General features: G+C 42.6%; 1 protein-coding gene across 7 annotated transcripts in view; it reads right to left on the bottom strand.

Annotated features, from left to right (window-relative positions):
* Window positions 1-26,799, bottom strand: part of cep126 (centrosomal protein 126) — a 75,710-nt gene that overhangs the window by 17,131 nt on the left and 31,780 nt on the right. For 5 of the 7 annotated variants that reach the window (XM_043691111.1, XM_043691112.1, XM_043691117.1 and 2 more), the window contains exons 3-4: window positions 17,405-17,566; window positions 5,381-5,502 (exon numbers count right to left, since the gene is read on the bottom strand). In XM_043691111.1, the coding sequence (XP_043547046.1) occupies window positions 5,381-5,502; window positions 17,405-17,566 (284 nt within the window). The remainder of the gene's footprint in view (window positions 1-5,380; window positions 5,503-17,404; window positions 17,567-26,799) is intronic. The other 2 variants (XM_043691114.1, XM_043691116.1) reach the window with 2 other exon arrangements.

Genomic DNA, 26,799 nt, shown 5'->3' with positions numbered 1-26,799 from the left:
TGGTTTGTGTGTTGCCTCCCAGGTGCAAGGATTCGTCGCTCTGATCGTGTTTTCGGGATCCTTGCTGGGGAGAGGGAGCAACCCCAACTCGTGGTCCACAAAGGCACCAACGACATAGATAGGAAGAGAAGTGGGGATTTAAGGTAGAAATTCAGGGAGCTAGCATGGAAGCTTAGAGCTAGAACAAATAGAGTTGTTATCTCTGGTTTGTTACGTGCCACGTGCTAGCGAGGCGAGGAATAGGGAGAGAGAGGAGTTGAACATGTGGCTGCAGGGATGGTGCAGGAGGGAAGGTTTCGGATACCTGGATAATTGGGGCTCATTCTGGGGAAGGTGGGACATCTACAAACAGGATGGTCTTCACCTGAACAAGAGGGGTACCAATATCCTGAGGGGAAATTTCCTAATGGTCTTCGGGTGGGTTTAAACAAATTCAGCAGGGGGGTGGGAATCGAAGTTGCAGTTCGAGTATCGAGAAGGTTGAAAGTAGGGAGGTCTAAAGTAAAGTTTGCAAGACGCCACTGGCAAGCAGGAAGTTGGCTTGAAGTGTGTCTATTTCAACGCTCGGAGCATCTGGAATAAGGTAGTTGAACTTGCAGCATGGGTTGCTACCTGGGAATTTGATGTTGTGGCCATTTCAGAGACATGGATAGAACAGGGACAGGGATTGTTGTTGCGGGTTCTGGGACTTAGGTGCTTCAGTAAGAACAGAGAAGATGGTAAAAGAGGTGGGGGTGTGACATTGTTAGTCAAGGACACAATTACAACTGTAGAAAGGACGTTCGAGGATTCCTCTACTGAGGCTGAGATTAGAAACAGGAAAGGAGCGGTCACCCTGTTGGGAGTTTTCTATAGGCCTCCAAATAGTTCCAGAGATGTAGAGGAAAGGACAGCAAAAATGATTCTCGATAGCAGAGCGAGTAACAGGATAGTTGTTATGAGGACTTCAACTTCCCAAATATTGGCTGGAAATACTATGGTTAAAGTACTTTAGATGGGTCAGTTTTTGTCCAATGTGTGCAGGAGGGTTTTCTGACACAGTATGTAGACAGGCCAACAAGGGGTGAGGCCACATTGGATTTGGTACTGGGTAATGAAACCGGTCAGGTGTTAGATTTGGAGGTAGGTGAGCAATTTGGTGATAGTGACCACAATTCAGTTATGTTTACTTTAATGATGGAAAGGGATGGGTATATACTAGAAGGCAACAGCTATTGCCAGGGGAAAGGCAATTACGATGTAATTAGACAAGATTTAGGATGGGGAAGGAAACTGCAGGGAATGGGCACAATAGAAATGTGGAATTTATTCAAGGAATAGCTAGTGGGTGTCAGACAGGGAGAATGTTGTCGAGCGCAGGAGCCATGGTTTACTAAGGAAGTTGAATCTCTTGTCAAGAGGAAGAAGGAGGCTTATGTTAGGATGAGATGTGAAGGCTAAGTTAGGGCGCTTGAGAGTTACAAGGTAGCTTGGAAAGACCTAAAGAGAGAGCTAAGACGAACGAGGAGGGGACATCAGAAGTTGTTGGTGGATAGGACCAGGGAAAACCCTAAAGCTTTCTATAGGTATAAAAGAGATAAAAGAATGACTAGGGAAAGATTAGGACCAATCAAGTATAGTAGTGGGAAGTTGTGCGTGGCGTCAGAGGAGATAGGGGAAGCACTAAATTAATATTTTTCATCAGTATTCACACTGGAAGAAGTATTAATGTTATTGAGATTAATACTGAGAAACAGGCTGCTAGACAAGATGGGTTTGAGTTTCACAAGGAGGAGGTGTTAGAAATTCTCGGAAGTGTGAAAATAGATAAGTCCCCTGGGCTGGATGGGGTCTATCCTAGGATTCCCTAAGAAGCCAGGGAGCAGATTGCTGAGCCTTTGGCTTTGATTTTTATGTCGTCATTGCTTACAGGAATAGTGTCAGAAGACTGGAAGATAGCAAATGTTGTCCTCTTGTTCAAGAAGGGGAGTAGAGACAACCCTGGTAATTATAGACCAGTAAGCCTTACTTTGGTTGTGGGTAAAGTGTTGGAAAAGTTTGTAAGAGATAGAATTTATAATCATCTAGAAAGGAAAAAGTTGATCAGGGATAGTCAACATGGTTTCGTGAAGGGTAGGTAGTGTCTCACAAACAAAGAACAAAGAACATTTATAGCCAAGGAACAGGCCCTTCGGCCTTCCAAGCCTGAGATGATCCAATTCCACTGTCTAAACCTATCGCCCAATTCCTAAGCATCTGTATCCCTCTGCTACCCACCTACTCATGCATCTGTCCAGATGCTCCTTGAATGAAGCTACCGTGCCTGGCCCTAATACCTCTGCTGGCAAAACATTCCAAGTGCCCACCACCCTCTGTGTGAATTACTTGCTGCGTGTATCCTCCTTAAACTTTTCACCTCTCACCTTGAAAAGCGTGACCTCTCATTATTGAATCTTTCACCTTGGGGAAAGCTTATCTCTATGCACTCTGTCTATGCCCTTGATGATTTTGTAGACCTCAATCAGGTCCCCCCTCAATCTCCTTTTCTCTAATGAAAACAAGCCTAACCTACTTAACCTCTCTTCATAGCTAGCACCTCCCTTACAGGCAACATCCTCGTAAACCTTCTCTGCACCCTCTCCAATGTGACCACATTCTTTTGGTAATATGGCGACCAGAACTCTTAACGCAGTATTCTAAACGCAGCCGAACCAATGTCATGTACAATTTTAACATAACCTGCCAGCTCTTATACTCAATACCCCGTCTGATGAAGGCAAATATACCATATGCCTTCTTGACCACTCTATCCACCTGTGCAGCAACCTTCAGGGTACAATGGACTTGAACTCCCAGATCTCTCTGCTCATCAACTTTCCCCAAGGCTCTTCCATTTGCTGTATAATTTGTTCTAGAATTAGACTTCCCAAAATGCACCACCTCACATTTGCCTGGATTGAACTCCATCTGCCACTTCTCCGCCCAACTCTCCAGTCTATCTATATTCTCCTGTATTCTTTGACAATCCCCTATGCTTTCTGCTACTCCACCAATCTTCGTGTCATCTGCAAACTTACTGATCACACTAATAATGCTCTCTTCCAGATCATTTATGTATATCAGAGAGAAAAGTGGCCCCAGCACTGACCCCTGTGGAACACCACTGGTCATCTTTCTCCAGTTCGAGAAACTCCCTTCAACTACTACTCTCTGTTTCCTGTTGTTCAACCAGTTCTTTATCCACCTAGCTGGAACACCCTGCACACCATGTGACTTCATCTTCTCCATTAGTCTACAATGGGGAACCTTATCAAACGCTTTACTGAAGTCCATGTATATGACATCTACAGCCCTTCCTTCATCTATCAACTTGGTCACTTCCTCAAAGAACTCTATTAAGTTGGTAAGGCATGATCTCCCCCGCACAAAACCATGTTGCCTATCACTGATAAGTCCATTCTTTTCCAAATATAAATAGATTTTATCCCTCACTACCTTCTCCAGCAACTTTCCCACCAAGCTCACTGATCTGGAGTTACCTGGAATATCCCTACTACCCTTTTTATACAGGAGACAACATGAGCAACCCTCCAGTCCTCCGGCACCTCACCTGTGTATAAGGATGCTACAAAGATAGAGATGTGGAAGCTTTGGAAAGGGTTCAGAGGAGATTTACTAAGATGTTGCCGAGTATGGAGGGAAGGTCTTACGAGGAAAGATTGAGGGACTTGAGGCTGTTTTCGTTCAAGAGAAGGTTGAGAGGTGACTTAATTGAGATCTACAAGATAATCAGAGGGTTAGATCAGGTGGACACTGAGAGCCTTTTTCCGAGGATGGTGATGGCTAACACGAGGGGGCATAGCTTCAAATGTAGGGGTGATAGATATAGGACAGATTTCAGAGGTAGTTTCTTTATTCAGAGAGTAGTAGGGACGTGGAACGCACTGCCTGCAACAGTTGTAGACTTGCCAACTTTATCGGCATTTAAATAGTCATCAAGTAGGCATATGGACGAGAATGAAAAGTGTAGGCTAGATTGGCTTCAGATTGGTTTCACAGGGCGGCTCAACATCATGGGCTGAAGGGACTGTAGTGAACTGTAATGTTCTATGTTCTATGTAAACTCAGCAGATCTGGAAGCATGTCAGAGAGAGAAACAGGATTAATGTTTCGAGTCTGGTATGACTCTTCTTCAGAATAGAATTTTGTCTGTTTGAATGAGATTACCTTTCATTCTTTTCAAATTTAGAGAATACAGGCTCAGTTTAGTTTACTGTTCCCTAAAGAACTCTCAACTCAAGGATGAACCTTTATTGCATAATTTCTGTGACAAGGATGTCTTTCCTTAGGTATGGTGACCAAACTGGCACACTGTACACTATATGTTGTTGTCTCATGAAGGCTCTATATAAATGTATTAAGATATCTTTACTGCTATACTCAAGTCCTCTTGTTATGAAGGCCAACATATCATTTGCCTTCTTTAGCTTGCTGTATCCACATGGTAACTTTCAGTGACTTAAGAAAATTCACATCCAAGTTCAACACTTCCCATTTTAAAAAGAACTTACATTTCTGTTTTTCTTACCAAAGTGGATAACCTCACATTTCTCCCCAACGTATTCCTCCTGCCAAATTCTTTCCTCAGCCACTTATCTTCTCCAAATCCCCTTGAAGCATCTTTGCATTCTCCTCACATTTCCCCTCCCACCTACTTGGAAGATTATATTTGAAGCATTTGCAATGTTTTCACCTACTTGCTTGAAACCATGCGGATCTGGAAATATATTAGTCTTTAGTGCCATTATTTTTTGCATTATTGGTATTCTGCTTATGTTAATTTTGGTCAGTTCCTGCCCCTGACTTAACACTCTCCTTGGGATGTCAGGCATACTGGCATCTGCTGCGATAAATATATTCCCCGAAATAAATTTTCCTCAATGTCTCTTCATGTAATCATTTTAAAATTGAAGGATTCTTTTCACAGATTTAATGACATATAAATATTATTATTTATAATCATATAATTATCATATAATATGTATACCTATTAAATATATTCAACCATCCCTAACCCATCGAAAATATGCCAAGTTTCTTAGTAGCTCTGGATCTCTACTCTGGTATCAAGGGTTAATACTGAGAAGAGCTTGGAGTAACGACAGCCACAGCTTCCTTCTATACACATGGTTGGAACAGAAAAAATTCAAAATAAATTGTTACCTTTTCCACTGTTACATTGTCATCAGTTTCATTGTTAACTGTTTTACAGCAGTATTTTGGAAGTGATATTTGTTATACAGTCCTCCCTCAGAACCAAATTTTATCGGCAAAAAGATACCTCAATAGATCACCTTTAATTAATGTGGGAAAATTTTACACAGTAATATTATGAAGGTACCTGTCTTATTTGATCAGATTTATGTGTGGTTAAACCAATATTCATTCTTCTCTGCTGAAGAAGAGCTCGATGTTTTATTCCATTGCTATGTGTATCCATGGGGAAATTTCTTCCAACAAATGCTTCAGGAAGTAAAAATATAACAATCATTAACAGTGGAAAATGCAAGATATACTTCACCCAAATCTCCCAATCCATCAGTTTGATACATTCTGGTGTACTAAACATTTGGCATGACAATTCTCAACATTAGAACTTTTCTCAAATTTTTTTCTGCATTAAGTGATATTTCCTTGTTTCATCTTTAAGTTTATATTCTGGAAGTGAACTTGAAGTTAGCACGATTCTATAACATACAAGTGGACTAACAAAAACCAATGTCTACTCAGTACAATCAATTCTCTTAACTCACTGCTTTGAGTTAAATTTTAATGTCATGTTTCCAAGATAAACACCAAAATGAACATTTTTCTCAGTGTCTTATCTTGCTTTTTCAATCCTGTTATGTTCTTTGTGCATTACTGGGTGCAACATTTTATTTTCCAACTCCATATTTTAAGCAATCTTAATTATCATGCATCTTAATTTATAACAGCTTGCTAATTAGAGAAACAACAGATCTTCAGTATGTGACCCAGCATCGATCAATAGCACAGTCATGCCAAATATATTGAAGGGACACAATCTGTCAAAGGTGAAAATTTTCCAAGCATCTTACAGATGTTTTAAGTATTTATATCATTATTCCATATCATTTGTACAGATTTATGTGCTCTATAAGATTAATATTATTAATCAGCAATTTCCCAGAGTTTTTGCGCAGCTTCCACTAAAGCTGCAATTGAACATTCATTGTTAAGTTCAATAGATCATTAATTGTTAAATTAATATTTTAAGCTTTTTTATTCTTTATCTCTGGGTTTCTGGTGCAAAGTGTCATAAGGACAAACAGATTAGATGGTTAAATGTGTGGCTTAAAAATTCCAGGGAAAGGCAGGCAACTTATGGAAAGAGACAAGGAATAACCTCCTTTTATGCAAATACAAAGCTGATCGGCAGGCTGGAGGTGTGTGCATTGTTTATGAAGGTGTAGGTGTGTACTGTACCCTTAAGAGAGCGAGGTAGCTAGCAAGGACTGACTGAAATCACAGAGTGTGCTGAACAATCTAAAAGTGTAACATTTGGTTGAAACAAATAGCTGGAATTGTGTTGCCATGGAACAAAAACATATTCAAATTTGGCCAATCTGTTTAAATTATGCCCCAGATATCAAACTCCAATCGAATTTGCATTTATTGTTTTGGATGACATCAAACCAATGAAATAATCCAATGTTTTGGGGTATAAACGTGGACATTTTGAACAGTTAGAGGGAGAACAGCAAAGAACTGCTAAGTACCAATTGCCAGCTGAGTAGCTCTCTGAAAGGCGTCTGTCCATAAGAAACCTGTGCAGCAGAACATTGAAGCCAACCTAGAGAAACTTACAGAGAAAGTTCAACATCCGAAGATGACAACTGGGTTTGAAAGTGATTTGCTGTAAATTTCAGAGGGAATTTATCAGACTAGTATTGTAGAGTGGGAGGTAAAAGATAGGTTTAAGAGAAAGGAGTTATAAGTAGCTGTTGATCTGAGAAAATTGCGATATACAGTCAGTTTAAATTAACCTAAAAATAATAAGAGAGAGAAGACATATGTGAGTATAGTTTATAAGATTCCAACTGTAGTTTTAGTCTTGAGCAGAGAATAAGTCAGAAAACTAAAGGTATATGTAACAGGATTAACACAGGCATCATTTTTTTGTGGTTTAGGGAAGGGTGGGAGGTGTTTAGGGGAGAGAGGGGAAGTAGGAATGGTGTCCAATCTTGATATTGACTGAAAACCAAATCCTGTGAAGCAAAGACTAAGATGGCAGTAATTTTTTGTTTAAAAGTTTCATAAGATGTCACTCTCACTGGCAAGGCCCAAATGGCATGTTGGCATTCAATTTAAGGGCATTTGAGAACATAAGTAAAGATATCTTGTTGCAGTTGTATAGAACCTTGCTTGAGATCACAGCTGGAGACTGTACGGTTTTGGTCTCCTTATTTAAGGAACAATGTATTTGCCATAAAAAAAACTTGCTGCTTGCTTCAAATGACCTCCATGTCTGTTACTTGGCAACAATCTCTCAGGACATACTCCACATCTCCCTCTTGCACCATCATGATACATCTCTGGTCGGCATATAGTTCGCTGCTGCATCTCAATGCTACACTTTGGAGCACACCAGCAACTAGCAGTGAAAAGCTAATGCAAGGACACTTTGCACTCAGTGACAAGCACCAGCTCACAGATTGGACCAGACTGCATCTCAGGGTTGCTCACTTACTTTCTGCACACTCAAACACATAGTGCTTAACTGAATGCTCCCAATATCCCTGGTCTGCCTCGTCTTGCCTAAAAAGGGATTTTTTATTTCCCCTGAGCCAGAGATAACAGGCACAATATTTTTGTATTAATTTGTCTCTTAGCACAGACACAAGCCAGGAGGTCTATGATAGTTGCCAGCAGTTCTCCATCAAGTCAAGGGAGGCAGATTCGTTCACAGAGTTCCCAGCACAATATGTCAAGGGCAGCTTTGATCCCAGTCCACAGCTTGAACATGGTCAGTCAGCCATTCAGGACAGTCAGCATCAGTATCCTCTCCTCATAAGAGATGAACGGTCAAATATCAGCAGCCTTCCACCTGCCTCGACTCTTTCTGCCCAACTTGGGGCTGTTTTCCTGCTGAAATGAGAGACAGGCCGGTGTTAAGGGAGATGAAAGTAGGTGGCATAGCTCCTGGTGCAGGTGGGGAGGTGTTCCGAGTGAGTGAATAGGCAATGTAGAGGGCAGGCAGAGTTAGTGGTGTTGGAGATAGGGATTGAGAAGCTGATATAGCCTATAGTAAGAGTGGTAGAGCATGAGCATGGTGGGAGGTCGGTACAGTTGCAGAATGTGAATTATCAGGGAGACGTTGGCAACACTTATGCTGGCAGAGTGGAGAAGGACAGTGACCTTTTTCCCACATTACTGTACGTTCCTCCAGACAGCTGAGACTGCACTGACCTGGGTGAGAACCTCACAGCTGGCTGGCATGGTCTGGTATTGTGACCTCCACTGCAGGTGCTCAGGGAACATGATGTCTCATCAATGCAGTTCCTCATCTGCCAGGAGCTCCTGGTCCCAGCCTGCAAAGCACGGTGTGAAATTCCCCATTTCTGTCTGGGGCAAATGTCCTATAATTGTCCGGATATACAACAGCCTCTATTCCTGCTATGCTGGCAATGACTATTTGTTCCTGGTATGGCCCATTAAAGGATGCAGATAGATGAAAGTGTTGACAAAAGGGAATTTTAAGTAGTTAGGAAGTGAATTTGGTAATATGGGGTGAGATAACTCACCAGGCTTCATGGAGAGAAACCCTCCATGAAACTCATCGACACTGACAGCCAAAGTACGGGAGATGCAGCCCGTGGCATGTTTTTTACGTACTTAATGGACACCTCTCACGTATCCACATTATACTGTATCTGCTGTGCGTTTGCCCACTTGGTCAACTTTTCAAAATTTCCTTAAGATTCTTTACATCTTTCACAATCTCACAATCTCTCTTAGTCCTAAATCATCAGCAAACTTTAAAATACTATATTTGATTTCCTCATCCAAATCATTCATGCATATTGTGAATAGCCGGAAGCATAGCACCTTTCCCTGACGTTGCCCGTTAGTTACCACGTTGTCTCAGAAAAAATCTAATTTATTCCAATTCTCTGTTTTGGATCTGCTATCCAATTCTGAATCCTTGCCAGTTTATCACCACCAGTCTCAGGTTTTTGAGTTTGCCTACTAACCTCTTATGTGCAACTTCATCAAAACCTTTGTGGAAATCCAAGTACACTATATTCTCTTGTGCTCCTTCATCTATCCCATTGGTTGTATCCTCAAAAATCTCTAGTAGGTTTGTCAAACATGATTTCTCTTTCATGATCCATGTTGACTTTGAGTTATCCCACTGAAATTTTCTAAGTGTCCTGTTTATACATTCTTTATAATAGACTCCAACATTTTCCCGAGCACTGATGTTAGGCCAATTGGTCTGTAACTCCTGTATTTCTCTCCTCTTCCTTTTTATATTGTGGGTTTCTATTTGCTACTCTTGTTCCAGAATCTACAGATTTTTTTAAGATGACAATCAACACATCTGCGATGTCCATGATCACCTCCTTTGGTTCTCTGGGATGTGTATTATCATGCCTTTGGGATTTATCAGATTTAAGGTCTCCAGCACTATTCTTCTAGTTATCCTCATCTCCTTCAATTCCTCCTCCCAATAGCCCATTTTTCCTTCATATTTCTGAGAAGTTATTCATACCTTCTTCAGTGAAAACAAAACTAAAGTAGTTGTTTTAATGCTTTGCCACTTGTTCGTACTTTCAATTGTCCCATTTAAGGCTGAAGGGGCTGATGTTTGTCTTCACTAATTGTTCTCTTTTGATATACTTTTTGATGCTCTTACAGGCTGCATTTATGTTTCTTGCAAGTTTATCCTCATGCTGTATTTTTGCCCTCTTAGTCAATTTCTTGGTCCTTTTTTGATGAATCTTAAACTGCTCTCACTGTTCAGACAGACTCATTCCTTTAGAAACTTTATATGACTCCTGTTTAGATCTAATATTATCTGTAATTTCCTTTGTTGGCCATAGTCTGGTAGGGGGATGGGAATCTAAGAGTAGGCTTAGGTGGGTCCGATTCAGATCTGGAAACAGGAGGTAGAACATTAGTTAGTGATGCAGTCAGCAACTTGGAAAGATAAAAGAAACAAGGATTAAAGTGTCAAGCAAAAGAAATTGATAGGGTTAAGCTGTTTATAGAGTTTTAGAAGCGTACAGCATGGAAACAGACCTTTTGGTCCAACCAGTCCATGCTGAACATAGTCCCAAACTAAACTAGACCCACCTGTGGGAATTGGTTTAGCTCAATTGGTTAGATTGTTGGTCTGCAGAGTGCTGTGATTTCAACAGTATAGGTTCAATTCCTATCACTAGCTTGAGGCTCCCATGAAGAGCTCTCCTTCTCAACCTCTGCTCAGGTTAAATCACCATCAGTTGCTTCTCTCTAACAAGAGAGCAACCCCCTATGGTCTGGTTAGACCATGGAGACACAACAACTCCTACATGCCTGCTCCAGGCCCATATCCCTCCAAATTTTCTTATTCATGGATGTAGGCAAATGTCTTTTTAACATTGTAAATGTACCTACATCCACCACTTCCTCAGGAAGTTCATTCCACATGCGAGTCACCCGGGTTCAATTCCCGACTCAGGCGACTGACTGTGTGGAGTTTGCACGTTCTCCCCGTGTCTGCGTGGGTTTCCTCCGGGGGCTCCGGTTTCCTCCCACAGTCCAAAGATGTGCAAGTCAGGTGAATTGGCCATGCTAAATTGCCCGTAGTGTTAGGTAAAGGGGTAAATGTAGGGGTATGGGTGGGTTACGCTTCGGCGGGTCGGTGTGGACTTGTTGGGCCGAAGGGCCTGTTTCCACACTGTAAGTAATCTAATCTAATCTAATCTAATCTAATCTAATCTGTGTAAAAAAAAAGTACCTCATGCCTTTTTTAAATGTCTGTCCTCTCACTTTAAAGATGTGTCCGGTAGGCTTGAAATCCTCTATCCTTGGGAAAAGACAACTACCATTAACTCTATCTATACCGTTCATTATTTTATACACTTCTCTCAGGTTGCCTCTCAACCTCCTACTCTCCAGTGAAAAAAGTCCCAGCCTATTCATCCCTTCTTTATAAATCGAACCTTCCATACTTGGCAATATCCTGGTAAATCTCTTCTGAATCCTCTCCAGCTTAATAATATCCTTCCCATAACTTGTAGACCAGAACTGGACACAGTATTCCAGAAGAGGCCTCACCAATGTCATGTACAACCTCAACATTACATCCCAACTCCTATACTCAAAGGACCACACAATAAAGGCAAGCATGCCAAACACCATTATAACCACCTTGTCTATATGTGATGCAAACTTCAAAGAATTATATACCTGCACCCCAAGGTCCCTCAATCCTACAACACTACCTAGGGCCCTACATTAATTGTATAAGCCCGACCCTTGTTTGCTGTATCAAAATGCTATATCTCACATTTATCCAGATTGAATTCCATCTGCCATTTTCAACCTGTTTGATCAAGATTCCTTTGTAATCTTAGATAACCTTCTTTATCTACTATGCCATCAATTTTGGTGTCATCCGCAAACTTACTAACCAATCCTTCTATATTCTCATTTAAATCATTTATATAAATGACAAACAGAAGAGCACCCAGAATCGATCTCTGTGGAACAGTGCTGGTGACAGGTCTCCAATCTGAAGAGCAACCCTCCACCACCACTATGTTACCTGCCGCTAAGCCAATTTTGTATCCAATTAGCCAGCTCACCCTGAATCCAATGTGACCTAACTTTACTAATTAGTCTACCAGGCAGAATCTTGCCAAAGGCTTTACTAATATTTTTGGTTAATTCCTCAAAAAATTCAATTAAGTTTGTGGGACACAATTTTCCTCGTACAAAACCATGCTGACTATCCCGAATCCATTTTTACCTCTCTAAATGTCCATAAATCCTATTTATTATAATCACTTCCAACAATTTACCCACAGCTGATGTCAGACTCATAGATGTATAGTTCCTCGGTTTCTCCTTACAACTGACAAGGGGGCGGCACGGTGGGTCAGTGGTCAGCACTGCTGCCTCACAGCGCCAGGGACCCGGGTGTGATTCCTGCCTCAGGTGAATGCCTGTGTGGAGTTTGCACATTCTCCCCATGGCTGCATGTGTTGTTCCAGGTGCTCTGGTTTCCTCCCATAATCCAAAGATGTGCAGGTCAGGTGAATTGGCCATGCTAAATTACTCATAGTGATAGGTGCATTAGTCAGGGGTAAATATAGGTTAGGGAATGGATCTGAGTGGGTTACTCTTCAGAGGGTCAGTGTGGACTTGTTGGGCCGAAGGGCCTGTGTCTATACTAATCTAATCTAATCTACAAAAAAACCTTCCATAAACAAAGGTACAACATTAACCACCCTCTAGTCATCAGGCACTTCAATGCAAGGAGTATTACAAACAAAACAGATTAATTAAGGGCATAAATAGACACATTCTGGAAACCTGACTAAGGAAGGGCAGAATCGGCAGCTCAATATCCCTGGATATAGAGTTTTCAGGCAGGATACAGTTGGTGACAAAAAAAGGGGGGAGGGGTAGCAGTATTGGTTAAAGAATCAATTACAGTTGTGAGAAGGGATGATATACCAAATGGATTAACAAATAAGGCTTTATGGGTTGACCTTAGGAATAAAAAAGGGGCAGTCACACTACTAGGAGTTTACTACAGACTCCCAAATAGTGGCAGAGAGATAGAAGAACATACATGTAGACAAATGTTTGCCTGCAGGAATAGGAGGGCATTAATGCTAGGAAACTTTGACTATCCCAATATCAACTGGGTTTCACACCAAACAAGGGGCATTGAAGGTGAAAATTTGATGTTTCTGGTGTCTCTAGAACCAGAGGACATACTACCAGGATAAACTATATATCATTTCAGATGATGAAGCACAAGAATTTGTTCACTCAGAGGGTGGTGAATGTCTCAAACTCTTTTTCTCAGAGAACACTGGAGACTCAATGATTGAGCATAATCCAATGCTGTTAAGGGATGTGGACAGAGATTGGGAAAGTGACACTGAGTAGAAAGTCAGCTATGGTGTAACTGAATAGCAGGGCCGGTACGATGAACTGAATGGCCCACTCCTTTCCCTGTGTTCCTCTGTCTGTCAGCTGTCCCATCTGATATTCAATGTGAAAGAGGCAGGAGAGTAGTGAGGTTGCTGGCCACCAACACCCTGCATGATTTCATAGCTACGACTACCAGAGCTGTGTTAGAGGCTAAAAAATTCAACCCAATGTTTCAGTTTAATTACCTTTCATCAGAGTGAGAAAAAGAGATTTAACAGATTTAAAACCAATGCAGAGACTAGCAAAGAGGTTTGGGAAATAACAAGACAAACAATCTGTGACAGGATTGAAGACATCTGAAAGATTAAATGGCAAAAAGGGACAAAGAAAGAAATAAAATTTGCCTCAAAGAGTTTTATAAGATCATAATAAATTGGTGTACAGTGAGATCTGGGTGTTCAGGTCCATTGTACCCTGAAGGTGGCAACGCAGGTCAATAATGCGGTCAAGAAGGCATACGGTATGCTTTCTTTCATCGGATGGGGTATTGAGTACAAGAGTTGGCAGGTCATGTTATACTTGTATAGGACTTTGGTTCCGCCACATTTGGAATACCGCGTACAATTTGGACGCCACATTACCAAAAGGATGTGGATGTTTTGGAGAGGGTGCAGAGGAGGTTCACCAGGATGTTGCCTGGTATGGAAGGCACTACCTATGAAGAGAGGTTGAGTAGATTAGGATTGTTTTCATTAGAAAGATGGAGGTTGAGGGGAGACGCGAGTGAGGTCTACAAAATCATGAGAGGTATAGACAGGGTGCATAGCAAGATGCTGTTTCCCAGAGTAGGGGACTCAATTACTAGGGGTCACGAGTTCAAGGTGAGAAGGGAAACATTTAAGTGAGATATGCGCGGAAAGTTCTTTATGCAGAGGGTAGTGGGTGCCTGGAATACATTGCAAGTAGAGGTGATAGAGGTGGGCAAGATAGCGTCATTTAAGACGTATCCTGTCAGACACATGAATGGGCAGGGAGCAGAGGGAAACAGACCCTTAGAAAATAGACGATAGGTTTAGATAGAGGATCTGGATTGGCGCAGGCTTGGTGGGCCGCAGGGCCTGTTCCTGGGCTGTAATTTTCTTTGTTCTTTGTTGTTCTTTGGAACAGAAATAGGCAGTTTGATTCCTCAAACCTGCTTGACCATTCAATAAAACGTGAAATCCAGAGATCTAGTAAATTGGATACAAAATTGGCTTGAAGGTAGGAGACAGAGGCTGGTAGTGGAGGGTTGTTGTTTGGACTGAAGGCCTTGACCAGTGGTGTGCTGCAAGGATCAGTGCTGAGTCCACTGCTTTTTGTCAGTTATATAAATTATTTGGATGTGGTGGGTATGGTTAATATGTTTGCAGATGACACCAAAGTTGGGGATGTAATGGACAGTGAAAGTTATCTCAAGAGTACAACCTTGATCAGATGGGTCTATGTACTGAGCAGTGACAGATGGAGTTTAGATAAATAATTTAGATAAATGTGAAATATTGCACTTTGGTAAGGCAAACCAGGGCAGGACTTATAATGGTAGGGCACTGGGGAGTGCTGCTGAACAGAGATCTGAGATGCAGGTACATAGTTCCTTGAAGGATAGTGTTGCATGATAGTGAAGAAGGTGTTTGGTATGCTTGACTTTATTGGTCAGTGCATGGAGTTTAGGAGTTGAAATGTCATGTTGCAGCTGTACAAGATGTTGGTGAGGTAACCTTTTGAATGCTGAGTTCAAATCTGATCTCCCTGCTATAGAAAGGATGTTGTGAAACTTGAAAAGGTTCAAAAAAGATTTACAAGGATGTTGCTGGGATTGGAGGGTTTGACATACAGGGAGAGGCTGAATAGGCTGGGGCTGTTTTCCCTGGAGTGATGGACATTGAAGGGTGGCCTTATAGAGGTTTATAAAATCATGAGGGGCATGGATAGGATAAATAGACAAGGTCTTTTCCCTGGGGTGGAGGAGTCCAAAACTAGAGGGTATACTACAAGGTGAGATGGGAAACATTTATAATGGACCTGATGAGCAATTGTTTTATGCAGAGGATGGTGCATATGTGGAATGAGCTGCCAGAGGAAGTGGTGGAGGATGGTACAATTACTAGATTTAAAAGGCACCTGGATGAGTATATGAATAGGAAGGAATTAGAGGGATATGGACCAAATGCTGGCAAATGGGACTAGATCAGTTTAGGATATTTGGTCCATGTGAATTGGACCGAAGGGTCTGTTTCCATTCTCTACAACTCTATGATTCTGAGGATCATGGCTGATCTGATATTCCTACATCCATTTTCCTGCCCTTTCCTCCCATTCCCTTGTGACTACTGCCCAAAACCTTAAATTTGTGCACCCTCCTCCATGCACTGTTAGCTAACGGAAACTGCTTTTTACCGTCTACTCTACTTGAACCAGTCATATTCGTGTTCACACTTATCAAATGTCTCCTGATTCATTTTTCTCCAAGGTGGATAGTTACTTCAACCTAATTTTGTGGTTACACTTCCTCATCAATGGAGTTATCCCAGTAAATCTCCTTTGCAACCTCTTAAGGACCTCCCTAAGGTGTGACTAGAACTAGGTGTGTGTGTGTACCCCAACTCGATTTAGCATAATCTCTCTGTACCCCTATTTATGAAGTTCAGATACCATATGCTTTGCTAGTTATTTTTCAATATGTCTTGCCACCTTTAAACAATGATGCACATAATCTTCGTATATCACTCTGTCCTTCACATTCTTTAGAATGAGCTATTGAGTCTATATTGCTTCTCCCTATCCCTTCTGTCACAGGTATCATCTCATACCTACCTGTAAATAATTCCATCTATACTTGCTTGCCCACTCTGTCCTTTAGCAGTTGTTTATCACACCTTCAGGTTGGGTATCATCAGGAAATTATGGAATGTACTCTGTATTCTTACATCAAAATTATTTATTTAAAAAAGGCATTGGTCCCACCACTGATACCCAGGGAATATCATTGTCTACCATCCTCCAATCTGAAAGACACAATTTCCCTCAACTTAGTTTTCTCTGCTTAAGCCGTTTAAAAAAAATGTCTCTCTTGTTCTATAAACGTTAATTTTATTAACCTTCTGTGGTACTATATCAAAACTTCTCTTTATTTACTTCTTTAATTTCTGCAAACCTCTCAAAGTGCCTGTTCATTTTCCTCATGATTATTGTTACTAAAACCCTGCCTGCAACTGATGTTAAACTAACTGGCCTATAGGTACCCAAAGTGCTTTTTTGAATTAATTCTCAGGATGTGGGTATCGCTGGCATTTATTGTTCATCTGTAATTGTCCAGAGGGCAGTTAAGAGTCAACCATATTGCTGTGGGTCTGGAGTCACATTCAGGCTGGACCAGATAAGAAAAGTAATTTCCTTCCCTAAAGGACATTAGTGAACCAGATGGGTTTTTCTGACAATCAACAATAGATTCATAGCCATCATTAGACTTTGATTTGATTCGATTTATTGTTGTCACATGTATCTGAGTACAGTGAAAAGTTTTGTTTTGCGAGCAGTACAGGCAGATCATAACATATACGGAACAGCTTTCTCAGTCGATTGTATAATACATGACACAGCACCATTTCCTATTAGGAAAGCTTGGTAGATCATGGTTAGCCCTTCTATCATCTCCATCCCCATTTCTCTGAACAACGTGGGACATAAGCCATCCAGACAAGGTGACTTATTCATTCTATGCATGGCCAGACGTTCCTGTGTATCTTGCTGATTAATTACTGACAAATATATCTCTACCAAATAAAAGCAAAGTACTCTGGATGCTGGAGACTGACATTAAACAGAAAGGACAGGAGAAACTCAGCACATCTAGCAGCTTCGATGGAAAAAGAAACAGAGTGAACATTTTGACTCCTATATGACCCTCCTTCAGGTTCTGATCATATTACACAATTGTATTGATGAACTAGTATCAAAGAATTCTGATTTCTAAAAGACAGTGGAATTAAATGATATAATAACTAACATTACACAACTATTTACAGCCAAACAACCAAGGGTCACCTTAAAGCACAACAAAATGCATGTTCAATGAGAAAGACATACATTGTTGTTTTTGTGACAACTGCCTTGTGCCTAGGCTCCTTTCTGCACCTGAGTTGCCTAAGGCACTTGATTCTAAACATTAATGGATCCTGTTTGTATTGACATTTTACTAAAATATTCTTACCACCTGAAGGAGCAGAAAGTAATCGGCCTAGTCTGGAAACTGATCGCACACCACTCAGTAAGTTGCCTCCATCAATATTCAATTGGGAAACATTCGTTTGATGAGGTTGCAAATTTGTTTTATGCCCATTGTTCCGAGATGATAAGTAGTTTCGAGAGTAACCTTAAAAAGGAAATTTAAATTTTGTGTCACTACTTCCAAAGATCTGATTTTTACATGCTTTAAGACCAGAGTTACATTATGTTTATTCTTTATGACTCAATCTCTTCATATATTTAAGTGCATTGTTTGGTTTTAGTTAGCTGATATAAAGCTAAGGCTTACAATAGCAGGAAACCTCAGACCCGTGGCATGTGCTTCTTGCTTGATGTGGGAGCTCAGGAACATCGCTGACGTTCCTGACTCTTACACTTGCAAGTGTGTCCAGCTGCAGCTGTTGTTTGACTGCATGACGGCTCTGGAGCTGTGGATGGACTCACTGTGGAGCATCCGCGATACTGAAGAGGTCGTGGATAGCATGCTTAGTGAACTGGTCACACCACATAATTGCTGAGGGAGACAGTGAATGGGTGACCAAAAGGCAGAGAAAGAGTGGGAAGGCAGTGCAGGTGTCCCCTGCAAAACAGGTATTCCGTTTTGGATACTGTTGCAGGAGGTGGCTCACCAGGGGAGGGCAGAAGTTGCCAGGATCATGGCACTGTGCGGGCACTGCTGTTCAGAAGGGTGGGAAAAAGACTCATAGGGCCATAGTCATAGGGGATTCTATTGTGAGGGGAGTAGATAGATGGTTCTGTGGCCGAAAACGGGACTCCCGGATGGTATGTTGCCTCCCAGGTGCTTGGGTCAGGGATGTCACCAATCGGCTGCAGAGCATTCTGAAAGGGGAGGGTGAACAGCCAGTTGTCTTGGTGTATACAGGCACCAACGATATAAGTAGGAAATGAGATGAGGTCCTGAAAGCAGAATTCAGTGAGCTAGGAGAGAAATTAAAAAAGAGGACCTCAAAGGTAGTGATCTCGAGATTACTACCAGTGCCACGTGCTAGCCAGGGTAGAAATTAAAAAATAGGCAAGATGAACATGTGACTTGAGGCATAGGAGGGAGGGGTTCAGATTTGTTGGACATTGGGACCGGTTCTGGGGAAGGTGGGACTATAACAAATTGGATGGCCTACATTTGAACCAGACTGGAACTAATGTCCTTGGGAGGTTTTGCTACTGCTGTTGGGGAGGTTTTAAACTAATGCGGCAGGGGGCTGGGAACCAGAAGAGAAGACAAGTAGGCAGCGAGGTGGAGACTGGAGACTGTAACAATCATGAAAATAGCATTAATGAAAGGGAAGAGTAGGCAGAGAGCAGATGAACAGAAAAGAACTGGTGGCCTGAAGTGCAAGGAGTATAGTGGGTAAGGCAGATGAACTTAGGACTTGGATTGGTGCCTGGGAGTATGACTTTATTGCAGTCACAGAGACTTGGTTGAAGGAAGGGCATGATTGGCAACTAAATGTTCCAGGATATAGACGCTTCAGACAGGACAGGGAGGGAAGTAAAAAGGGGGGGAGGAGTTGCATTGCTGGTCAGGGATGATATCACGGCTGTGCTAAAGGAGGACACTACGGAGGGCTGGAGTAGTGAGGCATTATAGGTGGACCTGAGAAATGAGAAGGGTGCAGTTACATTGTTTGGGCTATATTACAGGCCTCTCAACAGTGAGCGTGAGGCAGAAGAACAAATGGGTAAACAGATTATGGAAAGATGAGTCTAGATTATAGTGGTGCTGGAAAAGCACAGCAGGTCAGGCAACATCCGAGGAGCAGGAAAATCGACATTTCGGGCAAAAGCCCTTCATTAGGAATACCCCTGCTCCTTGGACGGGGTAGAATTTGTAAGAAGCGTCCAGGAGAGTTTTCTAGAGCAGTATGTCAATAGTCAGATGAAGAAAGGGGCCATATTGGACCTGGTACTGGGGAACGAGTCAGGCCAGGTGGTAGACGTTACGGTGGGGGATTTCTTTGGGAACAGTGACCACAATTCTGTAAGTTTTGGAATACTCATAGCCAAAGATGAGAGTAGTCCTAAGGGAAAAGTACTAACTGGGACAAGACCAATTAAATCAAAATTAGACAGGAGCTGGGAAATGTGGAGTGGACACAGCTATTTGAAGGGAAGTCCACATTTGAGATATGGAGGCTTTCAAAGATAGGTTAAAGATAGTGCAGGATGGGCATGTCCTGTTGAAAGCAAAGGAAAGGAAGGGCAAGATTCATGAACCGTGGATGACAGGAGAAATCGTACGACTAGCCAAGAGGAAAAGGGAAGTGTACATAAGGTCCAGGCAGCTAAGAACAGAACGGGTCCTGGAGGAATATCGGAAGAATAGGACCAGTCTTAAACGAGGAATCAAGTGGGCTAAAAGGGATCATGAAATAGCATTAGCAAGCAGAATTAAGGAGAATCCCGAGGCCTTCTTATATATATATAAGAAGCAAGCAGGTAACTAGAGAAAGGATTGGTCCACTAAAGGATAATGAAAGAAGGTTGTGTGTTGAACCTGAGAGAATGGGTGAGATTATGAATGATTACTTTGCATCAATGTTCACTGAGGAGAGGGACCTGATGAATGTTGAGATTAGAGATAGGAGTTTGATTACTCTGGATCACATTGGTATAAATAGGAAAGATGTGTTGGGTAGGCTAGAGGTTATTAAAGTGGACAAATCCCCAGGACCGGATGGGATCTATCCTAGGCTGCTGAGGGAGGCGAGAGAGGAAATAGCTGGGGCCCTGACAGATACCTTTGTAGCATCCTTAAACACAGGTGAGGTGCCAGTGGACTAGAGGGTCGCTCGTGTTGTCCACCTGTACAAGAAGGGTAGTAGGGATATTCCGGGTAATTGCAGCCCTGTGAGCCTGACGTCAGTGGTGGGAAAGTTGCTGGAGAAGGTACTGAGCACCACTGCCTCACACCACCAGGGACCTGAGTTTGACTCCAGCCTCAGGTATCTGTCTGTGTGAAGTTTACACATTCTCCCCATTTCTCTGGGTGCTCTGGTTTCCTCCTGTAGTCAAAAGATGTGCAGGTTAGGTGAATTGGCCATGCTAAATTGCCCATAGTGTTCAGGGATGTGTAGATTAGGTGCATTAGTCAGGGATAAATATAGGGTAGGGGAATGGGTCTAGGTGGGTTATTCTTTGGAGGGTTGGTGTGGACTTGTTGGGCTGAAGGGCCTGTTTCCACACTGTAGGGATTCTATATTCTCCCACCTGATGTACAAGATTCAATGCTCTCATGTGGGCCACTTTGCTGCTGCCCCACTTCCTGCATCAGCTAAGGTTACCGTGAAGGTCCTGGCTTCTTGAACTCAGTCCTCACCTGACAGCCTCAGGTTAAACTCACTATCAGTCACCTCCCTTTCAAGAGTGAGCAGTCTCATTGTTCTCTGGGACCATGACAACTTTGCTGTTACACTCTATACAGTCACCCTTGCAGCCTGGAGAAGGTATGTCTTTGCACTCCCCAGCAGCTAATCTCCACAATACTCTAACACTGGCTACTTTGGCTCATGTGGGAAAGTCTCCTGGGTGCTGTTGGCAGGGAACAGCACCTTCTACTGGATAACCTGAAAGAGAATGTCAAGGGAGACAGTGCAAAACATGGTGTGTTGCATTGGCTGCACTGAGACATGGATGAATGTGGTTCAGGTTTAAGATTAAGGATGGGTTTGGAAATACACTGGAGACAAACAAGAGCTCGGTATCTGAGGTGAAGACAGAACTTGAGGGCCAAGTAGAGGATGTTGTGATCTGTACATGGTGGAACAGATGCTGCTAGGTTGTAGACAAGTTATACATGTTTGGCTGCTGTTTAACAATAACCTTCAACCACATTAGCTGCTGGTATGCTTGTCAACTTTCTCCCTGCCCTTGCTGTGTTATTGGCCAGGCCCTCAGGTTCTGCATATCTAATTGGCTAGCTGCTGGGTAATCACAAATGGCCAAACATCCCTAGCATGAGCAGCAGTTCTGTTTACTTCTGGGTTTACTGGCAGGATCTGCCTCTGATGCATTTAATGAGAGAAAGTGTGACTCAGCAGCAAGATTGTAGAATCCGTCACTAAGGACATGCTATCAGATAACAGTTTGTATTGTTTACTACAGTTCCAGAAATTTACAACTATGAGCAATATTCAGTATTACATCTAGATTTAAAATAACATAATGGCACAGATTGGTACAGATGGGAGGTTGGTGAGGGGGGGGCATGGTGGCTCAATGGTTTGCACCGTTGCATCACCACGCCAGGGACTCAGGTTCAATTCCAGCCTTGGGCGACTGTCTGCATGGATTTCCTCCAGATGCTCTGGTTTCTACCCACAGTCCAAAGATGTGCAGGTTCGGTGGATTGGTAATGCTAAATTGCCCGTAGTGTTCAGGGATGTGTAGGCTTGGTGAGGTAGCTATGGTAAATATGGAGTTATGAGGACTGTGGGAGATGCTGTTCGGAGGGTCAGCGTAGACTCGATGGGCCAAATGGCCTCTTTCCACATGTAGGGATTCTCTGATTAATGTGATGATCTCAGAATATTATGTTCCTCCTCAGATTTTAGGTTGCCTGTCAATTTTACACAGAGGAGAAAGTGAGAACTGCAGATCCTGGAGATTAGAGTCAAGAATAGAGTGATGCTGGAAAAGCACAGGTCAGGCAGTATCCAAGGAGCAGGAGAATCGACGTGTCGGGCATAAGCCCTTCACCAGGAATGAGGTTTGTGGCTCGGGGGGAGGGGGAGGGTAGCTGAGAAAGCAATAGGTAGATGGAGATGAAGGATAATTTGGTAGGTCAGAGAGGAGGGTGGAGCAGATAGATTGGAAAGGTGTTGGACAGGTCAAGAGGGCGATGCCGAGTTGGAGGCTTGGGACTGGGATAATGTAGGGGGAGGGGAATGAGGAAACTGTTAACATCCACATTGATCCTGTGTAGTTGCAGGGTCCTGAGTGGTTGCAGGGTCAATTTTACACCACATGTTATTATCTGGAATGCACAGTCATTAATGTTGGTGGAAACAGATTTGGCAGGAACTTTCAAGAGGTCACTGAATGCATATTTCAAAAAGGTGATGAAGAAACAGAAGGAGAACAGGCCTACACGAAGACCTTTTTCAAAGCTAGGCTTAATGGCTTCATTCCATACAATTCTTTGATTCTATTTAGAGATTAGATAGTACTGATACATTTAAAAGATTCGTAAGCACCACTCGTTTATTTCTCAGTTCAGAAGACAGATATGATTAGATTCCCTACAGTGTGGAAACAGGCCCTTCAGCCCAACCAGTCCACACCGACCCTCCGAAGAGTAATCCACCCAGACCCATTCCCCTAACCTATATTTACCCCTCACTAATGCACCTATCATTATGGGCAATTTAGCACGGCCAATTCACCTGACCTGCACATCTTTGGATTGTGGGAGGAAACCGGAGCACCCAGAGGAAACCCACACAGACATGAGGAGAATGTGCAAACTCCACACAGACAGTCACCCAAGGCTGAAATTGAACCTAGGACCCTGCTGGTGTGAGGCAACAGTGCTAACCACTTTGCCATCGTGCCACCCTGAGAGTGGCATATCAAGAGTTTTGAAGTTGATCTGCCTTCAAGTACCTCTTGAAATCATCACTTGTTGATTTGGAAATAAAGAGGAGGAAACTGTGATTTCATTTATTGGTGCCTTGTTAGCTATTGTTCATATGAGGTTAAATAGCATTGAAAGATTATTCAGGTAATAATCATGGCCACATCCAATATTACCCTCACGAATGGCACTGGTCAACTGCAACAGTATTGTCTTTTCCTATTCTTTGAACCAAGGATGGATGAATCCAATACCATAAGTCCTGAAGATATTGGAGCAGAATTAGCCCATTCAGTCCATTGAGTCTGCTCTGCCTTTCAATCATGGCTGATATAATTCTCAACTCTACTCTCCTGCCTTCTCCCCTTAACCCTTTGATCTCCTTACTAATCAGGAACCTACCCCTGTCTTAAATATAGTCAATGACATGCCCTTCGCAGCCTTCTGTGGCAATGAGTTTCACAGATTCCCTGTGGCTTAAGAAATTCCTTCTCATCGCAGTTCTTCACTCTGGGGCCGTGCTATCGGGTTCTAGTCTCTCCTACTATTGGAAACATCTTTATGTCCACTCTTCTCCAAATCTACTCTATCCAGGTCTATCAACATTCTGTAAATTCCAATGAGATCTTCCCTCATCCTTCTGAATTCCATAGAGTACAGACCTGGAATCCTGAACTGCTCCCCGTGTTACAAGCCCTTCACCCCTCGGATCATTCTTGTAAATCTCCTATGGCTGTGTCCAATACACATCCTTCCTTAGATATGGGGCCCAAAACTGCTGACACTATTCCAAAGGTGATCTGACCAGAGCCTTATACATCCCTGTGTCTTGTACCCTAGCCCTCTTGAAATGAATGCTAACACTGCATTTACCTTCTTAACTATCAACTGAAACTGCATGTTAACCTTAAGAGAATCCTGAACTCGGATTCCCACATTTTCCCACAAGGTTTCCCAAAAGTTTCTTTGACTTTCCACCTGCCATTTTTTTGCCCATTCTCTTAGCCAGTCAAGTCTTTCTGAAGCCTCCACACCTCAACACTACCTATGCATCCACTTATCTTTGTGTGTTTTCCAACTCGAGCAACAATGCCCTTAGTTCTGTCTTCCTGATCATTGATGTGTTAATGTGAATATTTGTGGTCCCAACACTGATCCCATTAGTCACTGGTTGCCATCCTGAAATAGATTACTTTATTCATACTCTTTGCCTTTTATCAGTTAGCCAATCCTCTATCCATGCTGGAACTTTGCCCCGAACACCATGGACACTTACCATGTGCGGCACCTTGAGAAAGGCCTTCTAGAAAGCCAAATAGATCTTGCCCACTGGCTCTCCTTCACCTAACTTGCTCGTTACCTCCTCAAAGAACCTCAAAACAGGTTTGTCAGGCATGACCTTCCCTTAATGAAGCTGTGCTGACTTAGCCCTATTTTACCATGCACTTTCAACTACGGTAAAGCGCAGCAGGTCAGGCAGCATCCAAGGAGCAGGAGAATCGACGTTTCGGGCATCTCCAGCATCTGCAGTCCTCACTTTCTCCTTTCAACAACGGTACTCCACAATCTCACCCATAATAATGGAATCTAAATCTCCCCAGTGACTGAGGTCAAGCTAAATAGCCTACAGTTTCCTGATTCAGCCTCCCTCCCTTCTGAAACAGAAGTGTTACACTCGCTATTTTCCAGTCTTCTAGGACCCTCCCTGATTCCAGTGATTCTTCAAAGATCACCATCAAAGACTTTACAATCTGCTCAGCTATCTCTTTCAGAGTTCTGGGGGTGTAGTCTATCTGTTCTGGGTGGATTTAACAACCTTCGTACCTTCCAGCTTCCCCACTACCTTCTCTTTAGTGATGGCCACTTCATTCACCTCTGCCCCCTCTCTTTAAATTCTGGCAGGCTGCTGGAGTCTTCCAATGAGAAATCTGATGCAAAGTACTTATTCAGTTCCTCCACCACTTCTTTCTTCCTCAATATAATTAACAACTTGTAGGTACAGATGGATATCCTGAAATGTTCCTCCAATTTTTCGTACTAACTTATTGAAGAACAAACATTTGTATTCATACAGCACCTTTCACATGCCCAGAAATTTTTGAATTATTTAGAACAAAGAAAAAGAAAATTTACAGCTAAGGATCAGGCCCTTCGGCCCTCCAAGCCTGAGCTGATCTAAATCCACTGTCTAAACGTCGTCCGATTCCTAAGCGTCTGTATCCCTCTGCTCCCCACTTACTCACGCATCTGTCCAGACGCATCTTTAATGAATCTACCGTGCCTGCCTCTACCACCTCTGCCGGCAACGTGTTCCAGACACCCACCACCCTCTGTGTGAAGTACTTGCCGCGTGTATCCCCCTTAAACTTTTCACCTCTCACCTTGAAAGAGTGACCTCTCATTACTGAATCCCTCACCCTGGGAAAAAGCTTGTCTCAATCCACCCTGTCTATACCCTTCATGATTTTGTAAAGCTCAATCAGGTCCCCCCTCAATCTCCTTTTTTTCTAATGAAAACAATCCTAACCTACTCAACCTCTCTTCATAGCTAGCACTTTCCATACCAGGCAACATCCTAGTATACCTTCTCTGCACCCTCTCCAAAGTGTCCACAATCTTTTGGTAATGTGGTGACCAGAATTGTACACAGTATTCTAAATGTAGTCAAACCAATGTCGTGCACAATTTTAACATGATCTGCCAGCTCTTATACTCAATACCCCATCCGATGAAGGCAAGCATACTATATGCCTTCTTGACCACTCTATCCACCTGTGTGGAAGCCATAAGGGTACAATGGATCTGAGCGCCCAGGTCTCTCTGCTCATCAACTTTTTCCAAGATTCTTCTGTTTACTGTATAATTCGCTCTAAAATTAGATTTCCCAAAATTCATCACCGCACATTTGCCTGGATTGAACTCCATCTGCCACTTCTCTGCCCAACTCTCCAGTCTAACTATATTCTCCTGTATTCTTTGACAGTCCCTTATGCTTTCTGCTACTCCACCAATTTTGTGCCATCTGTAAACTTACTGATCATACCAACAGTGCCCTCTTCTAGATCATTTATGTAAATTACAAACAACAGTGGCCCCAGCTCTGATCCCCATGGAACACCACTGGTCACCTTTCTCCATTTCGAGAAACTCCCTTCACCTACTACTCTCTGTCCCCTGTTGCTCAACCAGTTCTTTATCCACCTAGCTAGAACACCCTGCACACCATGTGACTTCACTTTCTCCATTAGTTTGCCATGGGGAATATTATCAAATAGCTTACTAAATTCCATGTATATGACATCAACAGCCCTTCCTTCATCTATCAACTTGGTCACTTCCTCAAAGAACTCTATTAAGTTGGTAAGGCATGATCTCCCTTGCACAAAACCATGTTGCCTATCACTGATAAGCCCATTCTTTCCCAAATATAGAACATTACAGCGCAGTACAGGCCCTTCGGCCCTCGATGTTGCACCGACCTGTCATACCAATCTGAAGGCCATCTAACCTACACTATTCCATGTACGTCCATATGCTTGTCTAATGACGACTTAAATGTACTTAAAGTTGGCGAATCTACTACCGTTGCAGGCAAAGCATTCCATACCCTTACTACTCTCTGAGTAAAGGAACTACCTCTGACATCCATCCTATATCTATCACCCCTCAATTTAAAGCTATGCTGCCCTCGTGCTCGCCGTCACCATTCTTGGAAAAAGGCTCTCCCTGTCCACCCTATCTAACCCTCCGATTATCTTATATGTCTC

Source organism: Chiloscyllium plagiosum, chromosome 6, assembly GCF_004010195.1.
Source record: "Chiloscyllium plagiosum isolate BGI_BamShark_2017 chromosome 6, ASM401019v2, whole genome shotgun sequence".
Lineage (NCBI taxonomy): Eukaryota > Metazoa > Chordata > Chondrichthyes > Orectolobiformes > Hemiscylliidae > Chiloscyllium > Chiloscyllium plagiosum.
Note: the sequence above shows the minus strand (reverse complement) of the source record. Positions and strands in the feature narration are given on the sequence as shown.